Here is a 25,640-nt window from a genome sequence, read left to right on the forward strand (position 1 = left end):
ATAGCTGAAGGTGCACTTCTGGTCAACAACACTTTAACCACTACACCACACTATTTATCTCATAGCATTTATGGTGTCTTTTTCTATTTTTATAGAGGTGCTAATGTTTGTAACATTCATTTCAGTTCAACTCCCTGAAAACAGATCTTTATTTCCATCAAAATGGCTCTTCATTTTCTGTTATTTTCATCTTATCTGCTCCTTGCACTCTTTGACTACATTCTCTGCAGCTATCATTTCCTCTTTATGTATATTATTACCTTTCTCTCATCCTCATTTTTTGTAGTAATCATTCCCTTATATGCCTTTTTCTCATCCACAGCCTCTTTCACTTCATCCTTCTACTGGGCATCCCTTTTCATACTTCCCATTAGCATCACTCTGCACACCTCTGTGGCAGTCTTTAACATAATTCCTTTGACTCTGTTCCAAGCAGCTTTCACATCCTCTTTCCTTATATCTACTTTCCATTTTTTTCTGTTGAGAAAATAATCTATCTTCTAATATGGTTTCGTACAGGCTATGTATTTTCTCTATTTTCACTCTAATTTCTTTCATTTCTTTTTTATATCCATTTTTCCCCGAGATTCCCTCTTGAAACTGCCAAAAAATGGTCTTCCCACATTCAAAATCTCTCATTAGTAAAGGAACATTTTGCTAATTATTTCAATCTTTCACCATAAAAAATCAAATCAATCATACTTTATATTCATTCCTTTCCCATAACCACATATGAATAGACCTACACTTAAAATATTTGAAACAGATTTCTTTATCAGATATTCACCAGCCTCCCTTTTTATTCATTTTATTCATTTATTATGAATGCCCAAACACTCTTGTCTTGTTCCCATCCATCCATTCATGTCACCTTGGAGAATAATTTTTCCCCAAGATCACATTCATTTTGAAAATTGCATATTTCCTCTTAAACTGCATCACTGGTTCCTTCATTCATTGTATTTCACTAAAGTGCAATTATCACAAACCTATGGATTTCTACTTTTATAGACATCCACAACTGATAACACCAGAATTTTTGACCTACACTTCAGTTTTTATTCATAAACCTACACCTACACCTTCAATTCTCTGCATGTATTTATCAACTCCACTCCACAAGATCAGACTATCTTCATTCATACCTATTCATATTTCTCCCTTATCTTAGTTTCACAGATACATAATACATCTATCTTCATTTCATTTCATGCTCTTTACCACGGACTCCTCTCAAATTCCAAATCACAGTCTTCCATATTCCCAGTTAGCTCATAGATTACCTCCATTATGGCTTTGGTCTAGCAAGGCTTTCACATAATTTCAGCTGGCGTCTAGGTTTGTACCTAGTTCATATATAATGTAGGGTTTGTTGCACCATAGATCAGTAAATCAACGTGCAGTGAACTGGGCTTGAATGACATACAGAGTCAAAGCCAACAAAACCAAACAATGTCATAGTGGATGCTATGTGTGAACCATATCTGTATGGATAATATTGAACTACATATATAGCTAGTCTCACTCTACCCTGACTTGTTGTATATAAAGCATCAACTGGCCAAGAAACAGAGCTCTAAACACATGATTGCCTTCTTGTACACCTTTCCACCAAACATATACAGTAAGGTTGCACATAGGAAACTGAGTGCAGGAATAACAATATCTTCATCAGAAAACAAGGTTGCAAATCTAAATTGATATTGACACAAACACTTCCATAATAACCTCTAAGTAGATACTCTCCGATTTTGGTTTTCATGATGCTTTAAAATCCTGACATGAAGATAGTTCAGGCCCAAAGGCACAGAGGACATCAGAGAAACTGGCCTTCTTGTGAGTAAAGGATTACTAGAAGTCAGTCCTATTCAAGAGGGGGGATTCTGTCTATAATGGGAATGGTCTAACAGCCCACAGCTGGATATGTTTCCAGAGGTTTGGTATTTATGAGCCTTCAGTTCCTAGCAGCCAGTGCTGGAGCAATGCTTGTATATTTGTGTTTAACTCACTTTGGATTTTGGTCTTGGATTAAAGCTGAATGTCTGTCTTTGGACCTTGTAGAGTTACCAGGTCTGGGCTGCAAAAAGCCATATGATCACTGAATAGCAGCAAAAGAATATGGAAAACCAATATTTGCTCCCACCTAGTGGTCATATGGATTTTTGCAGACAAGATCTAAGATCCTTAGATGCCTTGCCTTCTGCTTGGACTCTGTAATGAACAGTTGCTTTACCTTTGGAAAGATGCCTGGCTCCATTTAAAATTAATTGTGAGTGCTAGTTGCCCCACAAGGTCCTGCTCTTCCTAATGAACACGTTGCTTGTTCGTCTTGCTTTGCTTACAAAAGTCAGCAGGTCTTCCACCTCCTAACTAGGTGTACAGGTGAAAACATGCATAGGGTTTTTCTACTTAGTTGTTCCCTGTGCCCAAGGGATGGGAAAGATCACTTTCTGAGAGCTGTAGTCAGTCAGGAATAAACCATATTAGCTAAGCAAATTAGGACTCTTACCTTGTAAACAGCAGTTTCTTAAGTTCCCTCTATATTCCAACTCTGTCAAGATACAAGAGGCTTCTGAGCTTTCTTGCCTGTAGGATCCCCAAATCCTCGGAATGTTTCTTAGATCACCAATCATGTCTTCAGCCGATTCCCTGAACCATTTGCACTGCATATCTATTTATTATAAGTGCATCATGCTGTTTATGATAAATGAAGCCATCCCTGGCACTTGAAGGCCTTTCTGCACAGTCAGATTGGTGGGAAGGGACCATAAAACAACAGTAACTCAAACCCTTTTTATGCATAAATGGAACAGAGTGGAGAAAAAAGTGGCCTTTCCCAGTAACCACCCACTTTTTATTAATCATGGTATTATTAATTGACAGCATCAGCATCCTGTAGCAATGACACTGGCCTTACAGAAGGCCTGCTCCACACAGCTAAGGAGAATCATTATTGATTCAATGCATCAGACGCCAAGCAATAGTTGATACTTGGGAAGCTAGAACTGAAAGTGTGCAATGGAAAAAAAACACTAACTCATGACAGCCCAACAAGAAGCAAGGCATTTGTTGCCATCAGAGCATCATAACATGATGAGAAAATCCACCTGGGCTCTTTCTACTCCAATACTGAAAAATAGGTTGATTTGGAAAAAACAGAGACGGAGAAGGAAGTATTTTTTTCTTAGTTACAATGAAATCCGGCCTACCAGCTTCTTTCAATGTGAAATGGATCAAAATCTTATATACTTCACATTGGTCTCACTAACCTTGACAAAGATGATTCTTTAAAATATCATTATTTTTCAGAATCTGGATAATTTTCAAATTGTTTTGTTCTTAGCTGAACCAGAAATGCCACTGGATGATTTTAGATTCTGGTCATGATGATACAGCTCCTGCACTATCACTTTAGAGAGCAATATGTAGCACTGGCTCCAGGTTTGGTGGACAAAAGTATAATTTGTCCATGTGAGGGAAGGGGGTTCTGCTCATTCTCATTACTTAGTGGGTCTCACCACTTTTAACCTCAAAACACACATGAGGAGCACAGAATCTGCCTTGTGTTAAGACAGACTATTGTCTATACCAGTGTTTCTCAACCTCAGCAACTTTAAGGTGCATGGACTTTAATCCCAAGAATTCCCCAGCCAGCTGGGAGTTGAACTCCAGTTCTGGGAGTTGAAGTCCATGCACCTTAAAGTTGCTGAGGTTGAGAAACACTGGTCTACACCAAAAGTAGGCAACATGTTCCCAGCAGATGTTTTGGATAACAATTCCCACAGCTGCTTGCCAGAGGAGTTGAAATCCAAAATATGAGTTATTTATAAAATTAATAAAGGTGGGATATAAAATAAATAAATAAATATCTGGAGGGCATCATTCTCACTCTACACTGATTGATAAACATCTCTCTGGGATTTCAGACCCGAGTCCTTCCTAGCATTACATTGTGGTATCAGGGACTGAACCAAGACTGCTATGTATGCGTATTTCTCCATGATTCTGAGAGGTTTTGGCTATGTTCACATAACCCAGCTGGCCCAGTCATTTCCCCACCCCGTAGCAGACCACATAAAGAAAAGGTGAAGAGCTGCTGATTTAATACACTTGTCTTGTTTAAATTTTTCTGATTTGGGGGATTTAGGATGGCTCTTGGCTCTCTCCATTCTAGTGATGTCTCCAGGTCATTTCTACACTTCTTCAGTCCTTGCTGCAAGGAAAACTGAAGCATATTAACCAAAAGTGATATGCAAATGTGATGTTTAAAAATTGTTACAACAATGATTAGTTTGTATTATGGACCTATCTGGTGATTACAATTCCTTCTTGCCTCCTGCTCAACCACTCAACACCATTCTATATTTCCACACCTTTTCCTCCCTATCTGTCAAGCCAATACAAAAATTAATCAATCTGTCAAATTCTTACTCATGATTCACATAATTTTCTCTAACAGTCACCAACTGAACTTGAACTGAACAAATGGTTCACTTGTTTTCAAGTGAACACAATTACAAGCATAAGAACAGAGAGTCAATCTGGTATAGATCCAGGTTCAAGTCCACTCAGAGCCAGGGAAGCTCATGGATGACTTTGGAGCAATCACTATCTCCCAACCCAATCTACCTCATGGGACTTTTGTTGGGTGGAAAAAAACATTGAAGGAGGAATGCTGCTGGAAATGCTCTAACATGTCTTCAACTAGACTTCTATGTTGTCATCTGGGGATGTGTGTGTATCTGAGGATGCCAAGTGGATCACCAGAGGAAGGGCAGATCCTGCTGAAAGCTTCCAGACAACATTATCTGCTATTATACCCAAGGGCATTTTTACATATTTCATTTGCTAGACATATATATTTCTTTAGATACTGAAAAATCTTACATGAGAATGTGCATGTTTTTAGAAGCAGATACATGGCAAAGGCAAGCAAGATTCACCGTAGGTCCCTGGACAGTACTTGCTGGTTCCCAGTTCCCAGTTCCCAGCATGGAATTGTCCTAAATCTAAGGAACAAACATGACCTTGCTAGTATTTGACTTATTTAAATGAGAAGCACATTCCCAGAGGGGATACTTAGGAATCCTGTGGATGTGCTTCTTCTCATGACAAATACATTTGCATCTACAAGAAGCACTGATAGCCATCTTTTTTAGCAGAAGATTAGACAGATCCATGGAGATTAGCCTAGCAATGACTACTAATCATAATGGCTAGATATAACTTCAGTCTCAGATTTGAATTCTCTGAATTCCAGTTTAAGAAATGGAAGTTGGTGGTGCTAGGGCACCCATGTCCTGCTTGGGGACTTCCCACTGCATCTGGTGGTGACCAGATGCTGCATTAGGTACACATTTAATTTGATCCACTACAGCTCTTCTTACATTCTTATATCAACATGGGTTTTGTTTGTTTGTCTGTTTTCTGTAAGGACACAAAGCAGCCAGGTGCATTACCTGCTTAATCTCTGGAGATTTTCAGGTCCACCTTTAAAATCTATCCCACAGAGGGCACAATCCAGGACGATCCATGCCAGAGGCTTTTTTCTGGATGATTGTGTATATAAAGAATGGCATCATTCAACACAGTTGGCAGCCTCTTTTCAAGACTATAGACAAATGGTAAGCATTGTGGGGAAAGAGAGCCATTCAGAAATAGAACAACAAGGAATTGATAGTTCCGGACTAAGACACATGGGCCCAAATCCAGTGAAGGTTGTGCAGAATGGTCAAAATTCAATGGAAAACTACATGCTTTGCATGGAGATGCCCACTCAGTTCCTGGCCTCTCCACTTAAAATGATCTAGAGAATGAACGAACTCCCCCTGCTGGAGATTCTGGAGCATCCCCGGCTTAAAACCCCTGAAGTGAGGGAGTTAATTAAAGCTGATTCACTCGTATATGGGCTTTGCTTTCTTCCTCAATACCAGGTCACTATACGGTTGGGGCTGGTTGCTATGTGTATGACCCTCGCTTGGGGCCTGCAAAATCAAGTAATGAAATGCATGTTTGAATGGACTGCCACAGAAACACAAGTTTTCCACTTCTTCATATGACCTTAAATAGAGAGTTTTCAACAGCTTCCTTACATTTTCTGAGGGGAAGGGAATTAATGAAGCAATATATAAGAATGTGAGATCCAACCCTGAATGATGGGCAACAATTATACCAATCCATATATTAGGAAATATTCTTTCAGTGATGTTATATTTGTGGTGCCCGATGCCCATATGAATGCATACATGTGCATACACATGCAAATTATAAACACACATATTTGTTCTAGGCATAATATATACCAGACTGGGGTCACAGAGCAAAGTTACCCTACAACATTTTACTGTGTGATGTGAAGGGCTTCCCACCAATTCCAATGTATATATATTTATAATATAAGAAATTCTGCGCCACTCTTTTGATGCATATGCATCGCCCAGTACAACTTAAGCCTTTAAGTTCAGTGCAAAATTCAAAATGTTTAAAAGGCAAAATGAAAAGATAAAGAGGCAAAGCTAACAGCACTTTTAAAAAGGATTTCAAAAATATCTAATTAAAGTCATAAAGCAGGCGAAGGTGAGTGATAACAACTTCTAAAATTTGCAGTGCTAGTGAAGTCTTAAAAAGGGCTAGTCTTCCTAAAAAAAGATGGTCTTGACCCTTCAGTAGACCACTCCAAGACACCACACAAAAACCATGGATAGAGAAGCCCACTGAACTAAGCTGAGCCTTTCTTTGGTGCTCCAGCAAGCGAGTTACCAACTCCCCATGTTTCCACCCCAATCTGTGGCCTAAGGCTTGATGGTCCCTGTGTATAACCAAATTCAGAGGACAGAGAAAATATGGCTTCTCTTGTCAGTGCAAAGTCCAAACTAAAACAAGATTTTTCCTTAGAACAGCAACTCTATGGACACAGAGGGAAAATCACTGTCAGGTCTATCAATCATTTTATCAGCCTAACCAAGAACCTGAAGGTGGTTTTGGAAGTAGGAGATAGGAAAGTGGCCAGCTTCACCTTGATTCTATTCTCATTGCAATCTCAACTAAATGGTAGCCCTCGCAGCCTTATAAAAAGTTTGGGTAAGAGATGCACACAAGTGTAAATCAACTTCCTCAGCCTTCCCCAACTTGGTGCCCTTCAGACATGTGAGACTCAGTCTTCTCTACTGAGAATTATGGGGGTTGAGGAGAGGATGTTTGCATTAAACATGGAGGGAACCACAGGTTCAAATCCCACTCACTCATTCATAAAGCTCACTATCAGCCATCAAACTCATTCTGCCTAAGTCTAAACCATTTTTCAAACTTGGCAACTTTAAGAGGTATGGACTTCAACTCCCAGAATTCCCCAGCCAGCATGCTGGCTGGGGAATTCTGGAAGTTGAAGTTCACACCTCTTGAAGTTGCCAAGTTTGAAAAACACTGGTCTAAACCTTTGTACCTCACAAGGTTGTTTTGAGAAAGACCCACATGTCACCCCATGTTGTTGGAGAAAGGGCAGGGTAAAAAAAAAAAAACATTGTCCTTAACCACAAGGAGGAGAAAATGCTGTCCCCACTCTGGAAAAGTCCATTTAAAATAGCCTTACAGTTGTTCTGGTTCATTTGCAAGTGACTTTTCAAGAACAGAAACCACACAATTTGTTCAGCAGAGGGCGCTCTGGGGAGGTATTTAAAGAGAAACCTTTTTTTTCCTCTTTATTTTTTAAGCACGCCAGGCTGATCTAATCGCTGCAGATGTGGCCTTTCTTTTTCTTTCTTTCTTTCTTTCTTTCTTTCTTTCTTTCTTTCTTTCTTTCTTTCTTTCTTTCTTTCTTTCTTTCTTTCTTTCTTTCTTTCTTTCTTTCTTATCAAACACAGTTTTAATAACGCCACTAGCACACTTTGCTTATTGTCTCTTAAAGCAACAGAGGGTTTGTCCCTTGTTTTTCTCTACCCCCACTTCCCAACCTCAGTGGCCTCCACCTTGTTGAATTCTCCTGACTTTATTATTTCTTTGCATTTTCTTTCTTTTCCTAATGGCTACCTTTTGATCTGATAGGTTCACCATCTGGAATGCAAAATCCACAACTATACATCCATACCTGAGTCTCTATTATGTCTATATCTATAATTTCTGCCCAAGCAACAATAGATTTTAAAGAAATGGGTGAAAGTGATATAGGAATCCATGCATTTAGGAAAATCGACTTCAGATCATAACTTTAGAGGTGTGAAGAAACCAGTTCTTACAAAGGAAAAAAAAAAGACCTGTCTGTACAACTAGGCTTCTCTAAGTTTTATTGCCGTCCTTCGTCTGGCAAAAAAAGAACTCTCTTTCACACACACTCTCAGACAGACTCACCCGGGTTCCGCATCTTGACCTTTCCGTGTCTGCGATAAAAAGAATCAGACGAGACGATTCTTGAATTGAAGCAATAATTAAACGGGACGTCTCTCCCGCATTTTCGGTAATCAAAACCAAGCCATAACGTAGAGAAAATGGGGAAGGGGAGGGGTGGCTACAGAAAAGCGCAAGGTGGTTTTAAATGAAGCTGGATTTAGGTATTGTTCTGTCTCCGCGGTGGGCGAAAAAGAAGGACGAGAAGCAACAGTGGGGTGGGGAGGGGGGACACCTCATTTCCCCAGTTTAGATTCCAATGAAAAGGCGAAAAATCAACTTCACGCTCTTCCCTGCAGACCACTTCAGTCCCACCCATCCGCCCAGTCTGCTTTAGCTTGAAACTGAAAGAACTGGACGTTGATGAAGCTCGGAAAATCGTGCGTGTGTTTCTTCTTCTTCCCCCCAAATTCTCCCTTGACATCTGGACACGCACTCAGCTCCGGAGAAGCCCAGATGCCGGCGTGTACCTGTAAGACCCATCTCCCCCTATTGCAACTGTGGGATCTCGGCGCTTCAGCAGCGCTTGAACAAAACAGGCACCTTCAAAAGCGTCGCAGCTTTGGAGGAAGAGGAGGACGAAGCCTCCCGAGGGGCCCCCATTTGTGTGCGAGAGCGAGCCCCGCATTAGAGAGCGCCCGTTGCCCCGGCCGCGCAAGTCCCCGCCTTGTCAATTTCATTGTTCTAACCCGGCACCGAAAGGAGACTCCCGCAACCAGCCGCTTCGGGGGAAGAGACCCCGGGCGCTCGCACTTTCTCCGCAAGCGGCAGGGAGGCATCGCCTTCTAAAGACCACCTCCAGCGGGGAGAGGGCAATCGAGACAACCCGCGGAGCTCCCGCGCTCCCCGGATCTGCATTTGCTCCCCGGGCGCACATACAAAGAGGGACGGGAGCCGACCGGCGCCTCCTGGGTTTCAGCGCTGTTTCGACCCGGTTTTCCCCACCGCTCCAGGGAAACCCAAGGCAGCCGCGGGGAGGGGGTCTCCCCTCTCTTTCCTTCTCCCGCTGCCTCCCCGGTCCCTTTTTCTCCTCCCCCCCCCGCCCCCAAGGAAAGCCGGGTACGGGAGAGAGGTGGAAGCAGGAAGAGAAAGCAAAAGATCCGAAGGCTGCGCTTACCTTCGTACATGGGAGCCATCGGTGCAAGGAATTCTGTTATTCATGGCAACGGAAGAAAAACGAAGCAGGACTTCAGCTCCCCCCCCAGCCGCCCCTTTAAACTCAATAGAAATCTGCCATCTTGCGCCTGTGTGTCTCCGTACAGCCGAAGCGGCCACCAGCCTCCTGCATCTCGCTTCAGTTCCCGGAGAAAGGCGGCGGGCGAGGGAAAGGCGCGGAGGAGTCCATCCAGGAGCTGCACCAGCCGCCGAAGCAGCAGCAAAAACAGAAGATGGGGGGTGGCGGAGGGAGAGAGGGAGGGAGGGGAGGGGGTCGTCGCCCAGTGAACGGGTCAAGTGGGGAGGGGGAGGGGGTAGCTGGAGGTCCCCCAGATTTGGGGGCTTGGGGGCGGGGAGGGGGGACAGGAGCGATCCCCCGACCTTCTCAGCTCAACATGTCTGTCCGTGTGTTGGGGGGGGGAGAGATTTCTGCAAAAGTTGCGTTCGAGAGGAGAGGAAGAGAGTGACGGGGGAGAGCCAGCGAGCGAGCGAGCAGCGAGTAGATGAGCAGCGAGCGAGAGCGAGCGAGACCGAGGAGGAGGAAAAAAAGCCCAGGGACTTTGCACATAATCAACCGCCGATGGCATGGATCGCCCTTTCCCAGAAGGAGGGAGGGGAGGCGGTAGAGAGGCCCAAACGCGCAGGCAAACCCCGAACAACTCACCTCCCCGCTGCCGAGAGAAGGTGGAATCTGGTTTGACCGTACGTTTCAGTCAGAAAAAAGAGGAGGAGTGGAGCGAAGAGAAGGAACAAGGAATTGCGGGTCCTGACGACCAGAGAAAGCAAGAGAGATCTGGTTTGCAGCCGGCTGTTCAGACTGTACTGTATGCCTCTTGGGGCACAGACCTATCTTCTTCCCGTTTATTTGCACATAGTGCCAAGCTGGGGAGACCGAAGATGCTGCTCATAATTAGAAAAATTAACAATAAAAGTGTCATTTTCCCATTGTGTGTAGAAATTCTACTCTCACGTTTTATTTATTTAAATATCTCACCATTCTTCCTCTACTTCTGGTATTGAAAATGTAACAGAAACCTCCGCATTTCAGTAAGGGTGCACAGTCTGCAGCATTCCTCCCTCCTCAAAATTACAGCTAGAGAGTTATTTTTCATGCAGCAGAAAAATAAACTAATGATGTGGGGAATTATATTCACTGAAAGTTCATGGAATTCAGATTTTGTCCAGGGCCTGCCCAATTTTTGGAGCACGCCACTCAAAAAGCCAAAATGTGGTCTTTGGCTTTCAAAAGGTTGCACATCCCAGCAGTTCAAGATCTATTTGCAATGCATTAGGCATTTTGCAATAAAATAAACTTCCTTTCAAAATAAGTGCTCTGTTTTCTGTTTGCATTTTGCAATCTACTTTGGCTGACAAAAAGTTCTAAGATGCCGTCTTCTTGATTTTTAAATTGCTTTCCCCCCCCATGTCATTTGCTATAAGCAGTGTGGATGTTTATGGGATGCATTTTTTAGATAAGCATGTACTGCTGCTTTCAAGATTTTTCTTCTCCCTATCAAACAACGTTCATATATTGAGCATGATGGGCAAGCAGCCCCCGCCTGTGTTTATTTTAAGTGGTCCGTCTCTTTTGCTCAATTTCTGCCCTGGCACTGAGAACTGTCTTCTTGTAAGCTGTCTTCAGGACATTTCCCCTGGGCTGTGGGCAAGACCCTTTCTGTGTGAGCTTTCCATGGAACTGGACTCTATAGACAACTCTCAGTACAGTGCTGTACTTTTCACAGTATACAAACTGGCCCCAGGATGACCTCACCCGAAGCTTCCCAGGGTGTTCAAACCCACTCAAATCATTTACAGTAGATAACCAGATACATAACGCAAGGGAAGACCAGACCAGACCAGACCAGACCAATGGTATTTTCGATCCATGCTGGTTCTGTATACCTTCCCAAAACAATAAGGCAAAGAAGCCGCTAACTAAATCCTCTTAACACATGTTATAGCTGCAACCCAGTCAAATGTATGGTAATCATCTAATCACATTGGTTTCAGTTGATGGATCTATTGATTGCATCTGCTTATTTGTAAGTTTGTAAAAATATTTCTAAAACAATAAAATTACTTCTTGAAGATGAGGAATCATCTTGAAAAAAGCATACAGTACCCCTTTCTAAGAGAGCTGGTTTGGTGTAGTGGATAAGGCACCAGGCTAGAAAGAGGAAGACCATGAGTTCTAGTCCTGCCTTAGGCACAAACCCAGCTGGGTGACTTTGGGCCAGCCACTCTCTCTCAGCCCTAGGAAGGAGGCAATGGCAAACCACCTCTGAAATCTTGCCAAGAAAACTGCAGGGACTTGTCCAGGCAGTTGCCAGGAGTCAACACTGACTCGAAGGCACACACAGAGACCTTCTGTGGAAGAGAATGAAGAAGGCTCATTTTAAGACTTTAGGCAGATTTTCTTCAACTAGATGTCTTCTAAATGTGTTGGAGTTCAGCTTCTGGGACTGGGAGCAGTAGTCCTAACACATCTAGGGAAAAGGCTGACATTAAGGTTCAAGTCAACAGCTGGAGTTCAGAAATGAGGAGTCTTGCCTCTTGCTTCCTTGTTTCTTCACCCCAAGAGTTACCAGGGTCAAACTTGATCATTTGGAAACCACAGCTGATACAGAGTGAAGCAGCCTCCCTGCTGATGGTGCGAGCCATTGCCACTGTGTACACTGGCTTTGTGGGCACTGCATTGGTTATCTCGAAGTTTCCAGGCTCCATTCAAAGTGCTGGTTTTAATTTGTAAAGCCATACTTGGCTGGGCTCCCGAATATCTCCAAGACTGACTTCCAATGGAACCTGCTGGTCTTGTTCCCTTAATCTGGGAGGGGATTCTACAGGTAGTATCCATCCCAGAGGTTACTGGGGCAGACCTTTTGGGGGGCAGCCCCTACCCTCTAGAAGAGTTCCCCCACCCCCAAGGCCTGGAAGGCAGATTCCCTGCTATCATTTTGAAAGATGTTAACGATAGAGGCATTTTGCAAGTCCTTCAGTGCCTAATGGCTGTTGGGGTCACCTGTTTGAATCAGGTTGTGCCACCTGAGGTGCTCTTGTCCTGAATGTTGTTATGATGGTTTTAATTGGTGTTATACAGTGTTTGAGAATTTGTATTATTTTATTGCTTTGATATGTATTGGAAGCTGCCTGGAGTTGAATGGAATGGGGTGGTATACAAAAATTGTAAATAAATAAGTAAATATGCATTATCTGGGAAGCCATCACCACAATCTTGCAAAATCAGTGCTACAATGACCTGCTACAAAAAGGCTGTGCAATCTGGGGGAAAGAAATTGTGCTCTCTTCCTTGTTGACATCACTTTGTCCTTGTACTTCCATCCCAAACAATTGGACTTCCTAACTTTTGGTAGTTAATCAGAGGCATTGTAAAGATTCTGGATTTATCCCCCAAACAACAACCAGCTGTTAAGATACCTTGCATCCAATCTACCCAAGGCTTCTAATCTGATCATTGACAAAAAGGTACTAAGAGCTTTATGCCATCCTGAAGGTGTTTGTCTTTAAGGTGCCACAAGTTGCTTCGATGTCTTCCTGAGAAGGAAGTATTTCTTTGCGAAAAGACTGCCTGGAAGAATCTGCACCAATGTCATGTTTGTTCTATAATAAGCTGATTGTCCAGAGAGTACCATTCAGCTTTGCACTACTATAAAACATTTTGGAGGAGAGAATTTGCAGTGGCTCTTCACTTCAAACAAATATTCATGTATAGATCTGTCTAAAGCTGACTGAAATCCATCGGCTTGATGCCATAACAGAGCACCTGGAACCCTGAACCTTGATATGTATTATGTATTTCCTCTACCATCTGTTAAAGGCAACAGATTGCTTCCTCCCAGAAGAGGCACTGAAAGTGATGCTCAACAAGATTAAGGAAACTGCCTTCCCAAAGATGACAATCTCCAGATGTGCTGAGAATGCAACTCCAAGATTTTTCTGGGAGTTCTAGGATTTGCAGTTCTCCCATATTTGGAGGTGCCAGTTTAGGGAAGGCTGCTGAAAACAGCAAAATGCAATCTCCATGGACCCAGAGATGGCAAAGCAAATATTAGGTTCATACCTTGCTTGCATCTTGTGTGCAGTCACGACTGATTTAACTATGGTTTCTTGGATGAACCAAAATTGGCTGTGTTCACATAATGCATCAAACTATAACCATGGCTTACATACCACAAGGGCTGGCTTCAAACAATATGCTAAGCAAAAACCAAAGTACAGTAATTACGATATAGCTTTAGTGCATTGGGCTAACCAACCTTTGTGTATGAAGAGTGGAGGTAATTGATAATACCCAAGTGCCAGATGGAAGCTACATTCCTTCTGAATCGCTATGACCTGCCCCATGACGCCATGTGATTTCCTGACTTACACATTCAGACATTTTACTAATCTCATAACTCTCTCCTGCCATGATAACTCAAAGCCACTCTTTTGCCTGGGTTTGCCAGTATTGTATGTTTCATTTTTGAGTTGGACATTTCCTGGACAGAAACAACAGTGATCTTTGCCATGGCAGTGAAAGGTAGGCTTGGGAATGAATGAAAAGCTGTTACTAAGTGGGGTTCATATAAAATGCTAAGCCAAAATGTGGTTTGTTTCTCTGTGGCATTTTTCATGGGAGTCTTCAGGAGAAAGATGGGGTCAAATGACATTAATAATAATAATAATAATAATAATAATAATAATAATAATAATTTAAAAAATTATTACTAAATGACAAGAATACTACTAATAATAATTTATTAAATTTATATGCTGCCCAACTCCCAGCAACTCTGCCAGAATCATATAATACTGCCAAATATCTATGTGTCATAGTGTGTTGCATGAAACCAACCACTGAGGTTTGTAAAGTATAAGGTATAGGGTGTGAACATAGTAAATTGTGATTTATTCAATAGAAGTGGTTAAGCGATTGTTGAGCATGTATTAAAAACAGCTTAATAATGGTTTAGACTAGAATTTGTTTGTGACATTGATTTGGTTTACAGATTGTGAGAAATCATGGTTTGTTGAATGAACCTCAATTGCTGGGTTTATACAACACATTAGATCATGATTAGTTTAACTATGATTTGTTAACAATGGCTTGTTTTTACAATACAGTAAGCCAAAACCAAACAGATAATCTTATGGCTTAGTGCACTTTGTGAACTGTACCACTCAGGATTTCCTTAATTTTACTTCTAAGAAAATTTATTTTTAGAAAAAGAGTTCTAGAAATTGTGGGCCCTGATCTTCAACTTGCTGCTTCCAGACCAACATTTCCACCACTATCAGTTAAAAGCAACTCTGCAGCCACTGGATTTTCCCCTCCTTAATAGGATATTTTTTGGCTGGAAAAAAAAGTAAGAAAAGTGCTAGTCTACAAATCAAAGACAAGAACATCTGGAACATCTCCACTTCCCTCAAAGAAGAGGTAGTTGTTTGCAAATACATGCCTAGGAAACTTGATTGAAGCCAATGTTCCCCACTCTATGTATCAGGTTAAAACGTTCATGGCCATATGTATTTCTCTGTTTGCACTTCAGATGTTCAACTGAATTAGAGACAAAAAATCTGTTCTTCAAACTGAGCCTTCTCCAATCTAGTGTGTTCCAGATATGCCAATCCAACACATTTTGATGGCATTAGTTTGCAGAACTAAAGGTATTTGTATGAGCTTGCTAGAAATGTCAATCTAACACCTGTGGTTCTTGTGGCCATCAAAGTTTGCAGAAGGAGGGGGAAAAAATAAAAAAAAAGGAAAGGAAAATGAATGAAATATTAAAGATTTTAATAGAAGAAGAGATGAGTCTGAACAGACTGTTAGACTGAACAATTTGTCCAAACAGCATTAGAAAAAAATATATAGATTAGCTATTATGAAGGAGGAGAAGCTGTTTAAATAGCTAACAAAAACAGATACCTAAAACCTTTTTTTGCAAATAAATAAGGATTTTTTTCCTAGTAAATATGCATAAGCTTTTTTTTTTATTTAAATGATCTTTGCAGTTAGAGCCTGCTACCTTTAATGAAAATGGAGTTATTTCACACAAGTGTCAAGGGAGACTATTTTATTTGCATCAGAGTGTCTCATATTTTTAAACAATGATTCATCTGCCATTTCAGTTTCTGTCCTCAGAATGCAATCAGCACACAAAATAGTTACTGTTGTACTGAATGTACTGATTGTGTTTTTTTTCCAGGCACAGAGCAATGACTGCTGTGTCTGTGGCTTGCAAGTGCCAGCCTAGCCAGCTGTTGTGGATTGATAGCTTGTGCTAACTCTCTACAGCTTACATTAATCAATAGCAAAGAACGCGGATGCTGGTACATTCCAGTCTAAACTCCATCTAGGAAGCAGGGAAGCTATGCAAATTTAGTAGGAAGGGATAACATGGTCTAGTTCAGAGAAACAAAACTCTGCATTGGTTGGAGTGATTCCTTCCATTTGCAAAAAAGAAGAAAAAGGGGAGGGAGGGGAGAAACCATCGGTCTTCCTGGATCTCTGAGTATGATTTCCTGTGATACTGAAATAGCTGTTGCACTGCAGGGCGAGGAAAACCTTAAACCCGGGGGTTGGCAATCTGCAGCCCCAAAATTGCATGCAGCCTTGGCTTAAATGTAAACGGTTTTTGCAAACAGTAAGGCCAGACATCTGACTAAAACAATCTGTCCCTTCTCTGCTGGGTGGGTAGAAAGAGGGAGAGCGAGCAGGAGAAAAATGTGAGTGCGTGTGTTAGAAAGTATGCAGGAGAGGCAGAAGGTGTTTTCAAATGAGGCGTTTCTGTTGTAGTTGCTCTGCCTCAAACTCTGTGCCGGCCAATTTTTTTTTTCCCTATTTGTAACCATGCTGTGTTTTTCTAATGTCTTTTATATCTCTTTTCTTCTCCCAAACAAAAGCTGAAAAGATAGAACAGGTATCCACTGAGGCTGCCAGATCTGGGCTGCAAAAATCAACAGGACCACTAGATGGCAGGAAAGCAATAACTCCTCTCTGCCATCTAGAGGTGGCCCTGAGGCTTTTGATCAGCAGTGCTAGAAGCAGCTTGTCTAGAGCAGGGTTTCTCAACCTTGGCAACCTGAAGATGGGTGGACTTCAACTCCCAGAATTCCCAGCTGACTTAATCTTCAGGTTGTCAGGATTGAGAAACCCTGCTCTAGAGGCTTCCAAACAGAGAGAAAGAAGACTCACTCCAACTGTTCTGGCCCAATCCATTCCTGGATTCAGCCCTGCCTACTCCTGGCAAGGAGTCCAAACACGTTACCATTGAAGAATACAGTTCTTTGCACAGAAAAGTCCTCTTCTTATATGTGCTTGGCTAGCAGTAGGAACCCTATTGGTTTTCCCCAAGTTAGTCCCCTCCAGATATACTGGACTTCAACTCCTATGTTTCCAGCCAGGTTGGAAAAACCTGAACCCGGCCATTTACTGTACTTACTGGTTCCCCTGTTGCCTAAAATCACAGCAATACAGCTCACTTGCGCAATCCACTGGGCTATACTATACAATACAATAATAACCTAGTTGTTATTACTAGGCAGAGAACATCCTATCTGAATGTATAGAAGAAACTAGGTGACCGTAACCTTGTGCCTTCCTTCTGAACCCAGCGACAGACCCATTTTTCCAAGGACTTGAGACAATGAAAAATAGTTTTTGCAGAGCAGCCTTACATACCTTTCTGAGTGCTGTTCTGCTGAAAAGATTTCTTCCTTTCACAATGAAAATTGCAATTTGGTAACTACTTTTGGAGGTCTTCAGAGGCTGCAGCCAATACTTTTGCAGGAGCCACAGGTTTCTGAGGAATCTGCATTCCTGACCAAAACTCTGCCTGTTCATGCATTTTTCCCATTATGGAGCTACCTCAAAGCAGCAAGGGTTCCAGCAGTAATAAGTATTGCACTGGAGCAAGAATATTAAAACATTTTTCTGCTATTGGCATTCCGCTATGCTGGTGTGAGGGTCTAAGTAACCAGTGGTACTATTCTCAGTGGCCATAACTTGCAGCTAGGATTCTTCCGTAAGGGTGAAATCATATGTCTGCAATAAGGAGAAAAAAAAGTAAGGGCGATGTCAGATATTAGTTCTTGAGAATCTGGGAAATCTTTCAGAGCAAGTTAGAAGCCCATCTTCTTTTAGCAACTATTCCATTTAATATTAAGGCCTTGGATTCACACATATATTGGACAGCACACCAGTATACATACACACACTCACGCACACTGCCAGTAAAATCCAAATGACTGAAAAAGAGAAAAAAAAGAAAAACATGGTTATCAGATAATGGGATTTAACTGTGGTCAAATCATTCAAACATTAAGGGCCACAATTTAATTGAAAGTAATTATAGTCTTTCTGAAGTATAATTATAGAATATTCTTTCCCCTGACATTTCCACTGCAGAATGAAAAATAAAATGTCAGAATTGTGCACTTCCACTGCACAATTCCAATCTGCCTTCAGACAATAAGAGGGGCTAAGTGTCAGAGGAGGAAGGAAAGTAGGGGGAAATTCTTTGAAAATAATTTCACAGGAGAAGATGGTATGGAAGATTTTCTTTTATGTTGAAGAAAGGAGTCCCTTTGTATTTCAGGACCAAAAGAGCTGTGGGAAATTATTATGACACTCACCAAAGACCTGAGACGCACCATGCAGGATCAGGCCAGCCGCCCAACTAACCTAACACTGCATCATTCCCACAATGGCCAAGTCAATGTTAATGGGTCACTAAGGCAGCAGTATTCTGCTGTTCCTTTTTGCCCAGCAACTGATAGCAAAATACTTCTTGCCATTCTAGCTGCTGGAAATCTTATGCCTAATTCCCTTTTCGAGCATCCAAAAGGATAGGTATCTTGATATCTTCTGGCAGTGAATGCCATAGCTTATCTCAGTGTTTCTCAACCTTCACAACTTGAAGATGTGTGGACATGCTGGATGGAGAATTCTGGGAGTTGAAGTCCACACACCTTAAAGTTGCAAGGTTGAGAAAACTGGCATGGCTAGTTGCTCTGTGAATAAGTATTCAATTCATCTACTGTGACTCTCCCACCCTTCAGCTTCACTGGTTTGTTTTTTCCACGTTTTATATATAAATGTAGAAACCCTTAATATATTCTTCCCCCACATTGACTGATTTGTTGTTTCTTTTCTTTCAAAAGTAAAAGTCTCCAGTTGTAACTGTTCCTCATGAGCAGCCTTTCTCAACCATTTTGGCCCTGGAGGAACCCTTAAAATATTTTTCAGGCCTCGGGGAACCCCTGCACATTCAGGCTCAGATATAGGCCAGAAGTTACAAAATTATGATATTTGTGTCATGTGGAGACCTGTATTAACAGTGCATTAACAGCGTTCTTAAAATAAAGAATGAAACTTACCTCTTTCATGTGAAGTTGCCCAAATTTGAAATCACTTTTTGAATAAATCGTGATCTCCAGGGAACCCCTAGTGACCTCTCATGGAACCCGAGGGTGCCACAGAACCCTGGTTGAGAAATGCTGCTCATGAGGAAGGAAGTCGTTCACTGCTGTTGTTCTTTTCTATACAGTCTTCTCGCCAGCCGCCAATAACCTTTTTGAGAGAAGGGATCAGGATTAGGATAGAGTTTCATTCTAGGTAAAACTGATTATATAGAGTATTCCCTGTGGTCATACCCAATTTTGTTCTATAGGATTTGCAATATTGGCCATTTCTCCTGGATGTCTTTCTGAAAGATGTAGAACAAAATGGATGTTGCCTTTTTCATAGCCCCTGCCCCTGGATGCGTTCACACACTGCATTTAGTGGATCTTATTTATACATCTCATCCATGCAAAGATATACAGTAAATCAGCTGGCAGTTCTGGGGCAGTGGAGTAATTTTTGAGGGGGCATTTTAGTGTCTTACAGCACTTTTGGAGAGGTTAAAAAAATCAGGGCCTGCAGAAAGGCACATTCAGCTCTGTCCTCCAACAGAATGAAATATTTTGGGAAGGGAAGGGTGTCAAAAGAAATGATCGTGCCATGAATGCTGCGGACACCGTCAGTATCTGCTTCCTGGGGCAAGCTCCTTTACTCTGCCCAGATCTGGTCCTTGGCTAGTTGCATTTATATTTATTTATTTATTTATTTTCAATCCCACCTTTATTATATGTTATAAATAACTCAAGGAGGCGCACATACCTAGTACTCCTTCCTCCGCCTATTTTCCCCACAAAAACAATCCTCTGAGGTGGATTGGGCTGAGAGAAAGTGACTGGCCCAAGGTCACCCAGCCAGCTTTCAGGCCAAAGGCGGGACTAGAACTCTTATACCACACCTGATTGGCTTTTGGGCTGAGGGAGAGTGACTGGCCCAAGGTCACCCAGCCGGCTTTCACGCCTAAGGTGGGACTAGAACTCTCATACCACACCTGATTGGCTTTTGGGCTGAGGGAGAGTGACTGGCCCAAGGTCACCCAGCCGGCTTTCACGCCTAAGGTGGGACTAGAACTCAGTCCCCTGGTTTCTAGCCCGTTGCATTAACCACTAGACCAAACCAAATCTTCCTCATTTGGTTGACAGTGCACAGATTTCTGCCACAAAGACCTTCCCTGAGTAAAGCACCATTGACTGTATTCACCCATAACTCTAAGCCATAAAGCATGGTTTTCAAGCAGAATGGATTTATTTTATTTTGTCATATTTCTCTACTGCCCATCTTGCATACAACGACATTTAACCAGATGCAAGCAAATCATATTAGGATTAGGTAAGAGGGTATCTGCCAGGGGAAGCAATGGTGTGAAAGAAAGCCAAGATGGCCATGACCATGTGATTGAAGGCTTGCTCCTTTTATGTGCACAGCATGTGTTTGTTGTTTATTCATTCAGTCGCTTCCGACTCTTCGTGACTTCATGAACCAGCCCACGCCAGAGCTTCCTGTCGGTCATCAACAGCCCCAGCTCCCCCAGGGATGAGTCCATCACCTCTAGAATATCATCCATCCATCTTGCCCTTGGTCGGCCCCTCTTCCTTTTGCCTTCCACTCTCCCTAGCATCAGCATCTTCTCCAGGGTGTCCTGTCTTCTCGTTATGTGGTCAAAGTATTTCAGTTTGGCCTTTAATATCATTACCTCAAGTGAGCAGTCTGGCTTAATTTCCTGGAGGATGGACTGGTTTGATCTTCTTGCAGTCCAAGGCACTCTCAGAATTTTCCTCCAACACCACAGTTCCAAAGCATCGATCTTCCTTCTCTCAGCCTTCCTTATGGTCCACTCTCGCAGCCATATGTTACTACGGGGAATACCATTGCTTTAACTATGCGGACCTTTGTTGTCAGTGTGATGTCTCTGCTCTTAACTATTTTATCGAGATTTGTCATTGCTCTTCTCCCAAGGATTAAGCGTCTTCTGATTTCCTGACTGCAGTCAGCATCTGCAGTAATCTTCGCACCTAGAAATACAAAGTCTTTCACTGCTTCCACATTTTCTTCCTCTATCTGCAAGTTATCAATCAAGCTGGTTGCCATAATCTTGGGTTTTTTGAGGTTTAGCTGCAAGCCAGCTTTTGCACTTTCTTCTTTCACCTTCATCATAAGGCTCCTCAGTTCCTCTTCGCTTTCAGCCATCAAAGTGGTATCATCTGCATATCTGAGATTGTTAATGCTTCTTCCAGCGATTTTAACCCCAGCCTTGGATTGCTCAAGCCCAGCATGTTGCATGATGTGTTCTGCATACAAGTTGAATAGGTAGGGTGAGAGTATACAGCCCTGCCATACTCCTTTCCCAATCTTAAACCAGTCCGTTGTTCCGTGGTCTGTTCTTACTGTTGCTACTTGGTCGTTATACAGATTCTTCAGGAGGCATACAAGATGACTTGGTATCCCCATACCACTAAGAATTTGCCACAATTTGTTCTGGTCCACACAGTCAAAGGCTTTAGAATAGTCAATAAAACAGAAATAGATGTTTTTCTGAAACTCCCTGGCTTTTTCCATGATCCAGCCGATATTGGCAATTTGGTCCCTAGTTCCTCTGCCTTTTCTAAACCCAGCTTGTACATCTGGCAATTCTCACTCCATGAGTTGCTGAAGTCTACCTTGCAGGATCTTGAGCATTACCTTACTGGCATGTGAAATGAGTGCCACTGTTCGATAGTTTGAACATTCTTTAGTGTTTCCCTTTTTTGGTATGGGGATATAAGTTGATTTTTTCCAATCTGATGGCCATTCCTGTGTTTTCCAAATTTGCTGGCATATAGCATGCATTACCTTGACAGCATCATCTCGCAAGGTTTTGAACAGTTCAGCTGGGATGCCATCGTCTCCTGCTGCCTTGTTATTAGCAATGCTTCTTAAGGCCCACTCAACCTTCAGGATGTCTGGCTCTAGCTCACTGACCACACCATCAAAGCTATCCCCGATATTGTTATCCTTCCTATACAGGTCTTCCGTATATTCTTGCCACCTTTTCTTGATCTCTTCTTTTTCTGTTAGGTCCTTGTCATCTTTGTTTTTGATCATACCCATTTTGGCCTGGAATTTACCTCCGATGTTTCTAATTTTCTGGAAGAGCTCTCTTGTCCTTCCTATTCTATTGTCTTCTTCCACTTCCGCGCATTGCTTGTCTGAAAATAATTCCGTATCTCTTCTGGCTAACCTCTGGAATTTTGCATTTAATTGGGCATATCTCCCCCTATCACTGTTGCCTTTTGCTTTCCTTCTTTCTTGGGCTACTTCTAGTGTCTCAGCAGACAGCCATTTTGCCTTCTTGGTTTTCTCTTTCTTTGGGATGTATTTTGTTGCCGCCTTCATCCTGAACAATGTTGCAAACTTCTGTCCATAGTTCTTCCGGGACCCTATCTACTAAGTCCAGTCCCTTAAATCTATTCTTCACCTCCACTGCATATTCCTTAGGAATATTAGTGAGCTCATATCTAGCTGATCTGTGGGTCTTCCCTAATCTCTCTAGTCTGATCCTAAATTGTGCAATAAGAAGTTCGTGATCTGAACTACAGTCAGCTCCGGGTCTTGTTTTTACCGACTGTACAGATGTCCGCCACCTTTGGCTGCAAAGGATGTAGTCAATCTGATTTCGGTGTTGTCCATCTGGTGAAGTCCATGTATAAAGCCGTCTCTTAGGTTGTTGGAAGAGAGTGTTTGTTATGCAGAGTGAGTTGTCTTGGCAAAATTCTATCAGCCTATGTTCTGCTTCGTTTTGTTCACCCAGGCCACGCTTACCTGTAATTCCAGGTGTCAATTGACTGCCCACCTTAGCATTCCAGTCTCCTGTGATGAAAATAACATCTCTTTTAGGCGTGTTGTCCAGTAGGTGCTGCAGATCCTCATAGAACTGCTCTACCTCAGCTTCTTCAGCATCTGTGGTTGGGGCATATATTTGGATCACTGTGATGTTAGATGGCTTGCCCTGAATTTGAACTGAGGTCATTCTATCGTTTTTTGGATTGTATCCAAGCACTGCTTTAGCCACTTGACTATTAATTATGAAGGCTACTCCATTTCTTCTGTGGTCCTCTTGTCCACAGTAGTAGATCTGGTGGTCATTTGATGTGAAGTGGCCCATCCCAGTCCATTTCAGTTCACTGACGCCCAAAATGTCTATCTTTAATCTTGATATCTCACCAATAACCACATCCAATTTGCCCTGGCTCATAGATCTTACATTCCAGGTTCCAATGGTGTGTTGATCCTTAGAACATCAGATTCGCCGTTCACCACCAGCACCGTCGGCCGCTAGCCGTCCTTTCGGCTTTGAGCTAGCTGCGTCATCACGTCTGGGGCTAGTTGAACTCATCCTCTGTTCCTCCCCAGTAGCATTTTGACCATCTTCCGATCTGGGGGTCTCATCTTCCTATAGTATACCGACATATCTCTGGTTGTGCTGATCCATTTAGTTTTCACGGCAAGAATATTGGGGTGGGTTGCCATTACCTTCCCCAGGGATCGCCTTTAGTCTGACCTCTCTTTCATGACCTTCCCCTCTTGGGTGGCCCTTCACGGTTTAGCTCATGGCATCATTGAGGTGCTTAAGCTCCAGCACCACGGCAAGGTAACGATCCTTTGCTGAAGACAGCATGAGTTACCCACATAAAAAATTGGATCACATGGTTGTGGCTTCCATTTTGACTTTTTTGACCCCCGGGAGATGGCCCTGCAAAAGGCTGATTAACTTTCCATGAGCAGAATATCACTTTTAAGTTCTACTTTTCCTTCCTGGAAGCCATCAGAGGAATTTCTTGAAGGCTGCTATCAAAAGTAAAGTGCATTAGCTTAAGGTAATTTGCCTTGTTTTGGCAGGTGATCTGTGTGGCCTCCTATCAGGATTCATCCCCTATTTAACTGCCTTTTTCAATAAAGAGCAGCATTATTTACTATAATGAGACATCTGGGCGGGGTTGAGCAGTGAAAAGGTTATGTGGTTGCGTCCATTTGTTTTATGTCTTTTGTGTTTGGCACTAGGCCTTGAAGTAAATGCTGCTTTATTGCCAAAGGTGGGCATGCAAATTCTGTGCACTCCTGTCCTGGTGAAAGGGTTATGTATATTTGTGTCACTGCCAAGCAGGTTGTAATGACTCAAGTTCATGCATTGTGGCCTAATTAAGTCTCTTCGGATCTATAGAGCTTTTAGCTGACCTGCAACCGGTCGTACTGTGCAGTTTGTGTCCAGAAACAACATGCATTAAATTGGAAAACTTCAAAATCTGCTGAGTCTAATTTTTAATCACTAGCTTATATAGCTTTATAGAGCATGCCAGATATAAGATTGTACAGCTACAATGTCAGAGTGCTGTTTAAAAAGCCTCTTTGTGGCCTTAGTGATGTGTTTATTAATTTAATTAGATGGAAATTGCTAGGCTTTGTAAAATAAGATTATTTTGCTTTATTTTTTTAAACCAACATCTAACAATATATTTTACTTCTTTGTAATTCTAAAATGTTTCAGTTTTTGGATATGCAGAAATATCAGTTTGAAATATATAGAAAAATGAGACCATTTCCATTTTTAGTTCCTTTTTACATTTTATGGAGCTGAGCATCAGCCAGTTTAATAAAGAACTGAGGGTGTTGGAGTTGGATGTGAGGCTCAGGTTCAAATTCATACCTGGCCATGGAGTCTCATTGCATATCTAGGCTGGCCACTATCTCTCAATTCAACTTACTTCACAGGGTGGTGGTGGTGGTGGTGGTAGGAAATGGAAGAAGGAATGTTATGTCTGCTCTTAGAGGAAATGGAAGATATTTATCTAATAAATAAATAATAACAAGCCTGCAAAGAAAATATGAACGCAATAACTTTGGACATGAATTAAAAAATGTACTAAGAAAATGTTCTATATAGTTTGGGTGAGCTTCTCACTTAGCCTTAAATCTTTTCACCAACCAGAAAGCGTTAAAAAAAAAAGCTTTAAGCACATTTTGTTATACAAATGCTTGATTGTGCATGAATGCAATAGTTGTGTAATGCAATGCAATCTTCAATGCAAATTATATCATTTGCATAATGATGTCATGATGCCCATGATGTCACTTGCCTTCCCCTTCCCCTGCAGATGCCCATGGAGGAAATATGCCTTAACTATTTTTTTTTAAGTTGTCATCTGAGTCCAGTTTATCAGTGGAGTGGTGGAGCTATTGGGGTAGAGTAGGGTTCATTATGTCCAAGAAACAGCTGGCCTCATATTTTGACTTAGAGGGAAGCTTTTAAGTAAGGAATTCCATCAAATCATGCGAGTTCTCCATGTTGAAAATTCAGATTGATATTTCCTACTGCACTATTCTGGCTAGAAATGGTGGCAGCTCTTTTTTCTACTTTTACAGGTAGAGAGAACAATGACTTGATCTCTTATGGACGAACCAGAAGAGATAGCGATAAAAGAATCAGAAATCACATGCTTTCTTATACTGAGGATAATGAGCCAGAAAACTTCAGCAGCAGAAGGCAAACTTGAGAAGGGGAAAAAAAAAGTTGGAAGGTGGGGTCCTTTGTTTTAAATTCCAGTCCTATTTTGGCTTTCATTATGCCAAACACGCTTGTTCTTTTCACTCCAGGCAGCATTCCTTTCGTCTCTTCTTGGTGCCAGCCTATGCTCTTTTCGAGCCTGGAAGTATTGTTTATTGGGAAAGATTT

General features: G+C 42.0%; 1 protein-coding gene across 2 annotated transcripts in view; it reads right to left on the reverse strand.

Annotated features, from left to right (window-relative positions):
- HIPK2 (homeodomain interacting protein kinase 2) overlaps positions 1-10,053 on the reverse strand; it is a 154,781-nt gene extending 144,728 nt beyond the window's left edge. For both annotated transcript variants that reach the window (XM_063308377.1, XM_063308376.1), the window contains exon 1: positions 9,497-10,053. In XM_063308377.1, coding sequence (XP_063164447.1) covers positions 9,497-9,515 — 19 coding nt within the window. In that variant the 5' untranslated portion in view covers positions 9,516-10,053. The remainder of the gene's footprint in view (positions 1-9,496) is intronic.
- Positions 10,054-25,640: the final 15,587 nt, after the last annotated feature.

The sequence above is a fragment of the Candoia aspera genome, chromosome 7 (genome assembly GCF_035149785.1).
Source record: "Candoia aspera isolate rCanAsp1 chromosome 7, rCanAsp1.hap2, whole genome shotgun sequence".
Classification (NCBI taxonomy): domain Eukaryota; kingdom Metazoa; phylum Chordata; class Lepidosauria; order Squamata; family Boidae; genus Candoia; species Candoia aspera.